General features: G+C 44.2%; 1 protein-coding gene across 1 annotated transcript in view; it reads left to right on the top strand.

Moving 5' to 3' along the window:
• Positions 1-785: 785 nt before the first annotated feature.
• The window catches only part of ARG2 (arginase 2), a 20289-nt gene continuing 11324 nt past the window's right edge, over positions 786-9750 (top strand). Inside the window, exons 1-2 of the mRNA XM_053944444.1 lie at positions 786-921; positions 1042-1114. Of these exons, the coding sequence (XP_053800419.1) occupies positions 805-921; positions 1042-1114 (190 nt within the window). The 5' untranslated portion in view covers positions 786-804. The remainder of the gene's footprint in view (positions 922-1041; positions 1115-9750) is intronic.

The raw sequence follows: 9750 nt of genomic DNA, 5'->3' as shown, positions 1-9750 counted from the left end.
GGTAGTTATCGACATACAGAGATAGGAGGAGAACTAGGAAATCTTAAGAGGAAAAACCAAAAGTATGCTTGGATTTTTTTTTGTATGTGTCACTGGCAAGTCCCTGTTTAACCATGTTTGTGCCCTGTCATCTCATGAACTGTCAGCCTTTCTTTCAAGCTTGTACATAAAGACTGAACATTCGACAGTGTGAGTCCTGTTGCCTTGTCAGGCAGCAGGGAAAGGTGGGGAATCCCACTTCTTTTTAAACCATTTGTTAATCATCCTTCAAATGTGCCTCAAATAAGAACAGCTGGAGACCCGAGAATCGTCTCAGGCCACGATGCTCCGAGATCAATATTCGAGGCAGGCGCTGGACAGGTGGTCCTTCAATGCTTTATCAAGGTCATCTGGTGATGAGCATCACCCGTTTTTCTTCAGGGAAGCCACGGAGCAGCGTTCCTGCACGGGGGCTCTCGGAGCTCGGTGTGGCCACGCACCGAGCCCGGCTGAGGTGCTGTTGGTTCTCCGAGCCCCCGTCTGTGCCCTCGTCTGTGCCCCCGGCGGGGCGGGTGCGACAGCGGCTGCCCTCGGCCGGCGGAGGGTGCGGCGGGAGGCCGCGAAGGGGCGGGGGCCGAGGCGGCCGCAGTGGAAAAACCCCGGGCGGGCGTGAGGGGAGCGAGGGGAGCGGGGCGGGGCGGGGCGGGCGGGGCGGGGCGGGACACACCCCCGTGCTCGCGCGCTGCCGTTGGCCGCGCGGCGCGGGGGCGGCGCGGAGCGCTAAAGAAGCGGGGCGCGAGCGGCGCGCGGCAGCATCGCCCCGCCATGGCCCTGCGCGGGCCCCTCGCCCGCCTGCTGCGCGCCCAGCCCGGCGCCGCGCTCCCGCTGCGCCGCAGGGCGCACTCCCTGGCGCTGGTGGGAGCCCCGCTCTCCAGGGGCCAGGTGGGCATCGCCGGGGTGCGCCGGCTGCCGCGGTCGCCCGGCTCCCCTTCCCCGGCGGGGCTTGCGTACCTGGCTGCGGGCAGCGCCGTCTGACGCGTTCCCCCTCTCTTTGTCTCGCAGAAACGGCGGGGAGTGGACCACGGCCCCGCTACCCTCCGCGCCGCGGGGCTGGTGGAGCGGCTGGCCGGGCTCGGTGAGCACAGCGCGGCGGGCGGGCGGGGGTGGCGGCGGGGCTGCGGGGCCGCCCGCATCGCCCCCTCCCCTCTCGGGGCAGCGTGACTCAGCCGCTCGCTGCGGGCGGGGGGAGACGGGTCCTGCCTCCGGTGACTCACGGAACGCACCGTACCCCGGCGATGCCCGCAGCCTTGCGGAGGTGCCGGGAGGGAGAGGCTCGTCGCATTCCGCACCGGGAGGAGCCGCACCGGGCCCTGCTGGGGTCCCGGAACAAAGAGCGGCCGGTGGTCCCGGCTCCCCGGCCGCGATGCGCTCCGGCTGCCCGGAACAACGGGACGCGCCCCGAGCCGCCCGCACTGGCACAGCGAGCGCCGCAGCGGCACGCGGAGCGTGTGCTGCTCCCGTGCTGGCTGCAGGAGAGCCGGGGAAGCGAGCGGCCGTCGGAATCGCTGTGTGCGCTCGTGGCATCCAGACAACTAACTGATCCGCGGGTTGTCACATAGTGCGGGCTTTGCCTTGATTTTTTCTTCTGTGTTCGTTACCAGTTTGTTCCTAAAAGATTCGTATGCTTCCAGGTGATGAAATTCAGAATTTTCTGGAGAAGTCGTCAGTTTTATGTAAGAGGTCTTGTGTGAAGTCTTTGAAAACGCTTGCAAATACCACCCTGTGAATGGGCTGTTTCTGGTCTTTTTGTGCAAGCAAATCCATGCACTTAATTGTGATTCAGCTTCTCACATCTATTACGTCTACGAGCTGAGACCTGCAGAAAGCTGTGCCACAGTTATTAGAAACAGGACACGAGGGATAGAAACTTGTAAAGCTGAACTGTGTCTTAAAAAATCTTTAATCTAAAGAGTGTTACTGAAAATGGTGTGATGAGGATGGATTGCAGGGATGTACCACAGAGAGAACCAATATCTGCTCCCTGGGTGGTTAGTGTCAGTGGAGTTTAGATGCATACAGAGATAATTGCCTAATAGCCCTCTAGCAATTTTATTCTGAATTGTAAGAAGTCTTCAAAACAGAAGTAATTGTTCTGTGCAGCCCTGTAGGCTTATCCTGCATATCCTAGGATTCACAAGCTGAAAATCCCAGTTGGCAGCCAAATGTGTAGATATTCTTTTCCTTGCTTGTTTTGTGCAAAGTACAGACATTGCCATTGTTGGCAATACTTGAATTCTAGTGAGCATGATCTATAATTTCAGCAAATGTGGCAGAGGGCATCTAAAAGAGGTTCTTAGTACTGGAATAGTTACTGAGCCTAAAGTTTATTTGAAACTAAGTAAAAGCTACATTTGAAAGGAGGATGCTCTTCTAAATAAGACTGTAGGCAGCAGATTACTTTGTATCAATAATAGAATTTTATACTGGAAGGCTTGGTTTTCTCTTTCAAATGATTCAGAGCTAATGTTTCCACTTTGAAGGAATTCTTTGAGGAAAACCCCAAACCCACAAAACCCAACAAAATTAAAAACTAGAAAAAAAAGCCCTCTTATTTGCCTGACACAAGTTCACTTCAATAGGAGCTTATAGAAGGTAGAAAGAAAGGGAAATTCAAGCCCTTTCTGGATTCCAGTATCAGAATGTTATGGGGATAGAAATGAAGCAAGCTAAACTAAATTTTAAAAATACTTTCACTGCTTAGTTTCTTCTAAGTTTACTCATCAATTAGTTATGCACATGCAGGTATTTTCTTGCTGGTCCCTTACCATTTTTAGAAGCTCTTCCTTCTGCAGTTGCAGTTTCCTATTGCTGGCATGTTCTTCCACTGGGGTGGGGTTGGTTTTTTCTTTAAGGTGGTGTTGATGTCTGTTGCTGCTTAAATCTCTGCAGCCCTTTTAAGAACAGGTTCTGCTGTGAGGGCCCATCCTGAAATGATGACAGTCGCCAGCATGCACAGAGGAGTGCTTTACAGTGCAAAGACAATCTGCTCCAGGGGAGGCTGCTAGATGGAGGAGGATGCTGCCATGTAGCCTTTTGTACTGTACACATTTGTTGTTCATGGAAAATTAACAAATGTTCATTTTTATATGTGTGCTGCTTATTTTTCTTCCCTGGGATGCCAGGATAGCTTTGGCTGCAGTACTATTGTCATAGTGCCATTACTTGGAGTCCTGTGGTATGCTGAACTGGCAGTAAAAATTTAGCTGCTTTGTCTTTATAACACTATGAATTTTCTGGTCATACTTTTAAGAAGGCCACAGTATGAATGGAGCCACAGTATGATTCTAATTATTAATTTTGACATTCTATTTATCTGCTTTATTATAGGAGTTAATAATTTTCATGCATTCTTGATTGTTTTCCAGGATCAGGCAAATTGTACTGCAGCAGACCAGGTTTCTCCTTTAAAAATAAATAACATTTGTGTAAGACACAGGGCTTTCTTCATTTGTACTGGCTAGTTCTGAAGCATTTGTGACCACAGGGTCTCTGTATGTGGGTGCATATGGAAAGTGTCTGTTACATCCCCCCATTCCCTGCTTGCATATGAAAGAATGCTATAAACTTGATTTTCCTTGTCATTACCACTTTGAAACCAGGTATGAAATGTGCAATGATGCTTCCCAGTAGAAGAGTGAGACTGGATTCTGGGCCATCTAAAGAAGTACAGATGGGGGAAAGAAGCACTATTCCTTTGCATTAACAGTAACTCTGAAAATTGCCCTCACAGTCTTTCAAATGGAAGAGATTTCTGGTGATCAGACTCTTCTGTTTGCCTGAAATTTTAAAGTTTATTTGTTTAGAGTTTTGATTAATTCATTTTCCATTTGTAATTCAAGTTCAACTCGACCTGTATAAAATGAAGGTGCTCTGGAGGGTTGGCTAAAAGGTAGCATTTGGGTAGTAAGATGCATATACTATGTTTGTTTGTTACTTTGAGTATGAAGCAGCCACATGGCTCTTCACACGCTTGTCTGTCTTATTTAATGACTTCTGGTGATAGTGCTCCAGCCGTATCAGAAGGAGTGAGAACACTAAACTTTTGTTTCTACTTTTTGCAGTGTTTTCCACTTTGCTTTCACTGGCTGGTGTATTGGAGGGGGGGGGGGCTGGTGCTGGAATTTTATTGTTCCTTTGACCCTATCTGAATTTCTGTTCTTTCATAGTCCTATTGCAGTGTTCTGAGCTGCTATTCTAATTTCTATTTTTTGGGAGGGGTCCCTCCCTTGAGAGATTCTGTGACCATACCTACATGGTATATAGTAACTTCTTGGCTGCCTCAGTTAAAGACTGCCTGTGAACTGCTTGTTTATGCTTAGGCTGAAATCCGAGGAGGGAGCACAGAGACAGATGTTGTTGCTAGTCTGTACCAGACTGTCAGAGGTGAATCTGAGCCACCAATTTGACTTTTTCCCCCCTTGTGAGAACCAGAGAGATCACAGTTACCTGTTGGTAGCAGCTCTAGGTGTACTCAGAGTTACTGTAGCAGGAGTTCATCTCCCAAGCCAAAAGCAGCGGGTGTGTAAGCCTAGCAGGAGTAAATTAAAATATAACTTACTCTGCCTGTGGGGATTTTTATGCACTTTGAGATGTTTGTCTTTTGGCTCTGCTTCTTCTCCTAAAGGAAACTAAAATATTATCACCTTAAAGGGCATGTTGCAAAAGAAGTAAAAGTACCATGTGAAAACAGAGACCTACACCTCCTTGGCATGGGAGAGAAAAGGGTGCAAAGCATGTAGGGCTGTGTATTGCTCTAACAGTAAACAGAAATGGGTGCAATATGTGGAGGCTTTTGGACTTTTGTTGGCTAGGAGTGAGGAAGATAGGTGGCAGATGCATAAGCTACTGAAGGTGCAAAGTATGAAATTTTTTCAAGTGATAATTTCTTGGGCCTCTCCTGTTTGCTGCATATTAGGTAGAGAATCTGATCACACTTCAATCCAGTTTTTGCCTCGTCCTCTTACTTGAGAGAAAGGCTTTACTCAATTTTTTATACTTAATAGAGAGCCACTGTGTCTTACTGTTGCCTTTGAGGTGACTTAGAGCATCTGTGTTGCTGCTGGCACTGGAACAACTTTAGTGTAAGATTTCTTCCCAAATATTCATTCCTGTATGTTGGCTATTGTTGATTGCGGAATTAATTTTTTTTTTTGTCTTTATTTAGAACTGTATGCAGCTGGGTTGCTGAGCTTAGTCAGGCTTGGACTTGGGTTACTGTAGAATTGATTAGCAAAGTTTGGATCTGAGTTGCTGGCTTGACAACTTGGTGAACTGCAGAAACATGTAGCTTACACACAGAGGGGAACTATACGTGTCAGAGAGAATGTGCATCTTATCGCCAATCTTCTGTTTGACTGGAAAAAAATCTTCAGTGATAGGTTTCATGAGGTCTGTGTAGTGACTCAGAAAGGAGTAACCTCCTCTAAAAGAGGAGTGGAGCTGTTAATCCCCGTGTCTCTGGAGTTACACTACTGCTTTGCCCAAAACCATTGGACTCCTGTTGACATCTGCTGCCAGAAATAGCAATGCAACTTTGCTTCTTCACCAAGATAGCTCATATGGTTAGTATCAGTCTTAATAAATCATGAGGAAGATGCTTCAACATATCTCTTCTTTGTCCACCTAAATCTTCTTCAGTAAAGAGTTTAGAAGGAAGATAACCAGTTTTTTAGTTATGCACCAATTATGCATAAATAAGTATAGGTGCTGGGATTCATCAGATTTGCACTGGCAAGAGTTACAGCTGCATTGTTGGGAAAATAATGTTAATCAGTCCATCCAGTAAATGTGTTTAAAAAGTTGCCTGTATCCCTGAAGAATTTGACAAACTACCATTCTGCTTGCCCTGTATTTGAACTGAGATTGGATTTACATGTTAGAAACAAGATCTGTCAGGAATAGATTCTTGAATTCTTGGGTTAGACTCTAGCTTTGTTTTGCACTAGCTTTTACCTTAGTTGTTTCTCTTCAAAACTCAGTATTTTAAACTTGTAAAGACATTAGTACAACCAGTCAAATATCTCTAATCTCTAGAATTCCAATAAAGTCTAAATTTGTTGTATAGATTTCATCAAGATCTAGCTTTTTTTGAGTTATGTTTTCTGCTGTTGATTAAGTGGGAGACAGGCAAATTTTTAAATAACTGCTGGCATTTAAGCAGCACCTTGTTTAGTTAAATCTCTGCATTGTTGAGGTAAGAAATGCTACTGTTCATGTCTTTTTATTTCTGATCACATCTGGTGCTAGTACAGTCAAAGTTAAGTATTTATTTGCTAGGAACATCCTCAGGAACAAAAATCAGTTTGGATATAACATAATGAGGTCAGACTAACAGCTAATTCTTCCCTACGAAGCAGAAATAGGAATGCTTTTTTTTTTTTTTTTTTAATCCAGGAACACCCTCTCCCCCTGCTTTTCCCCCGAAACAAAATGGGTAAATGGCAGTCCTCTTCTCTTTCCTTTCCCTTAGACACAAGCGTGCCCGAACACTTCTGTTTAATAATATCAGTACAACATACTTATGTAGTACTGCAACTTATTTCTGGAACTAGACTTAATTACCTCTTTTTATTTATACAGAGATAAAGATCCATGAGACTCTGCTATTCTTGTTTATCTCTCAAATGTGGATTAGCCATGATTGGTTACCTTCAAAGACCAGTGGTTTGTCAAAAATCCAAGCACAGCCAAAGGGGTTGATTGTAACTGGCATTTGCAATGAGTCTTTGAAACTATGCCACTTGTCAGAATGCATCAGGGGTAGGTGCTGCTCCACTCTGTGAGGGAAGGCAGCCAGGAAGTGCCTCTGATGACCTGGCAGGCAGCAGGAGCCCTGCTGGGGTTTTGGAGCAGAGGTGTTTTGAAGAGGCTTCCACTAAGACTGTTTTTAGGTTGCTTCTTCCCACCAGACCTCATTGGCTGTCTTGCCTTGAGCAGGGGAGGCTAAGCTCCCCTGGGGGAGTGTGCTCTGCTGTGCACAACTGTGCTCAGCAGCTGCAGTTTATGCTTTTGACTGTTGTGCCTTCGATATTTGCATGATTACAGGTAGCCTTGGAAGTCAGGAGATAAATGCCAACACTGAAAATAGAATCAGAGCAGTCCTTGCAGTCAGTTGGTTCTGATATTCTCTTCCCTTCCCCATGCTGATGGAGCACACAATCTGCTTTGGAATGAAAAGCTTTGTCAGCCATCCATCGATTTGATATTTGTTTTTCCCTCTCCCTTTTGGCTGGTGCATACTCGAGGTTGCACTCTATGAAATTGGCTTTAAAAGAATCTTTGTGAATTTGGGGTAAATGTCACTTGGTGCTTTAACTGCAATTGTTCTGTGTGTCAGTTTAGTTTAAATACCTTTAAAAATAAAGCTGTGCTGGTGAAGATCAGGAAAACCTGAACTGATTATTTCTTCCTAATCTTTAAATAAAGGGAGACTAGGGTCAAGGACCAATGAACAGAGCTCTTGGGGCTTTTGTATTTTTTTTTTTTATTTATAGTAATACCCTTCATGCTAGATATTTTCACATTATAAAATTAGTTTTAATGCATGACTTAGCTGAATTTCTGCACCTATATAATTCTCTCTGGATTGGAGTACATTTAGATCACATCCTGGTTTATTTTTTGCTATTAATTCTGTTGAAGGAGTGGAGTTACTAGGGGGAGGGGGAGGCACAAAGGGAGATGACAGAGGGAACATTAGGTAATGAGTTGGGTTTTGATCTGCTTTACAGCACACTTGATCTATTACTGCTTTCTCATTTGAAATTTGATTCACATGTCTCATTGTGGACTCACAAGACCAAGAGACCTATGGCAGGTATATGCTTATGTGAATATGGTATGGAGGACTGTGTTTGGACAAAAGATAGAAATTTCTATTATAACACCACCTGCTGAAAAGCAGGGAATGAAGCACTGAAGTTAAATTAAAAAAAAAAACAACAAAAAAAAAAAACAAAACAAAAAAAACACACCAAAAAAAAAAAAAAAAAAAAAAAAAAAAAAAAAAAAAAACCACACAGACCACCAATGCACCAGATTTTTCATTTGTATATGAAGAAGTAAAGTGGTCAGATCTTAGTTTCTCCCAGCTGGTTAAGAGGGAGGAAGAGAATTTCAGTAATCTCTAATATATTCTGCTTGCCCTTCCTCTCAAGTGTTACCTGCCTGGGTTAGCAAATGTAGTAACTGTTTACTTCTGTAACAATCTAAAGCACAAGGTGTCTGTTGTTGAGGAATGCTCTTTTGGCATTATGATCCTCATGGCTGTAAGGGCCCCATTGTGTTCTTGTTATCAGGAACTGTGTCTGGGTTAAGCTCATTTGACGGGAATTAGAACATGTGCAGGGTTTGTTGGTGGTGTGGCAGACGCAATAGCTACACCCTTCTCTCTGATGCAAGGCACAGTGCAAATGTTTCCCAACACCTCAGAGTGACGTTTTTGAAGACCTCTTAAGGTCAACTGCACTGAATTTCATCAGAGATTAAAGTTATAAGCAGTTTTCAAAGGGAAATGAGGTGGCCACTCAATTTGGGGTCGGAAAAATAATTTTTGGCTCACTTTATGCAAGGGACATCTTGACTACAGACTTGGGGCAGCAGTTGGAATTGGGTTTGCTAATTGCTTTTGTAGGAGATGAAGCTTTTTAAATATTTACAGCTACAGAAACTTTGTCTTAAACCAGACCTTTCAAAATTTCAAATAAAAGGATGGGAAATGCTCAGACAAGAACTTGCCTTTTAGGAAGTGAAATTTTAGAGCTGACAGGTATCTATTGAGCCATCAGCTATGTATCCAGTAGATACCTATATGCCTATACCTCTTCTAGCAGATAACTGGTAGATGCTGTGTACTGAACTTCCTAGCAAGCGAGTTATGATTAAATTAGGCTGCTGAAGTCTGTCTCTTGTAGTGGGAACCTTGCTAGCCTAATTTCCTATTCATGTAAAATGAAAGTATGCACTTTGTTTGTGTAGTTGTAACATACACACACATCCTGGATAATTCTGGAGGGTTAAAACTGCCTTAAAAAAAGCTTCAGAATGCATTGGTCAGAATGAATTGAATCACTTGTTTGCTGTTGTGTAACATTTTGACAGTGTCTCTGAGAAAGGATTACAAAGTCCCCACCATAAACCAATGGGTTCATTCTGAAGAGATGGATGGTAACTTGGTTTCATTCATTTGAAGTAAAATGTTATGTTTGCCTATAAACATTGTTCATAATAGTCACTGCATCGCAAAAGGCCTTTATGTGTTTGTGGTGATTTAGTAAATGGTGCTATAATCTGAGAAAACAGTTTGCAGGAGTGGTGCTTTCATGTGAGCAGCTTTATATATAACATGGTATGAAAGAAGGTCTAGTAACTGTAGGATTTCCAGATTCCTTTGACAGTAGTTCACCCAGAAGAGGATTTACTTTTCCCATTAATTGAGGTTTTGAGTTTTTTTTTTAAGTCCAGTTCACAAATACCCATTGTAAACCAGCAGTGTTGGGAGATTAGTTCTATCCCATGATCCTTGCGCTTTTGTTCCAATTCCCATTCGCTGCCTTGCAGAGCTGTTATATTTATTATGTGAATGTGCCATGGGGCAATGTCAGCAAACAGCCTGGGTTTGGAAAGCTGAATCTCCTACTATCAAGTTTGCTGCTTCTGTTGCTGGTGCAATTTCCTAGTGGGGGTGGGGGGAAGCTTTCTGTGCTGCTGCCC

Source organism: Vidua chalybeata, chromosome 6 (genome assembly GCF_026979565.1).
Source record: "Vidua chalybeata isolate OUT-0048 chromosome 6, bVidCha1 merged haplotype, whole genome shotgun sequence".
NCBI classification, from domain to species: domain Eukaryota; kingdom Metazoa; phylum Chordata; class Aves; order Passeriformes; family Viduidae; genus Vidua; species Vidua chalybeata.
This window is presented reverse-complemented; position numbering and strand designations above follow the sequence as displayed.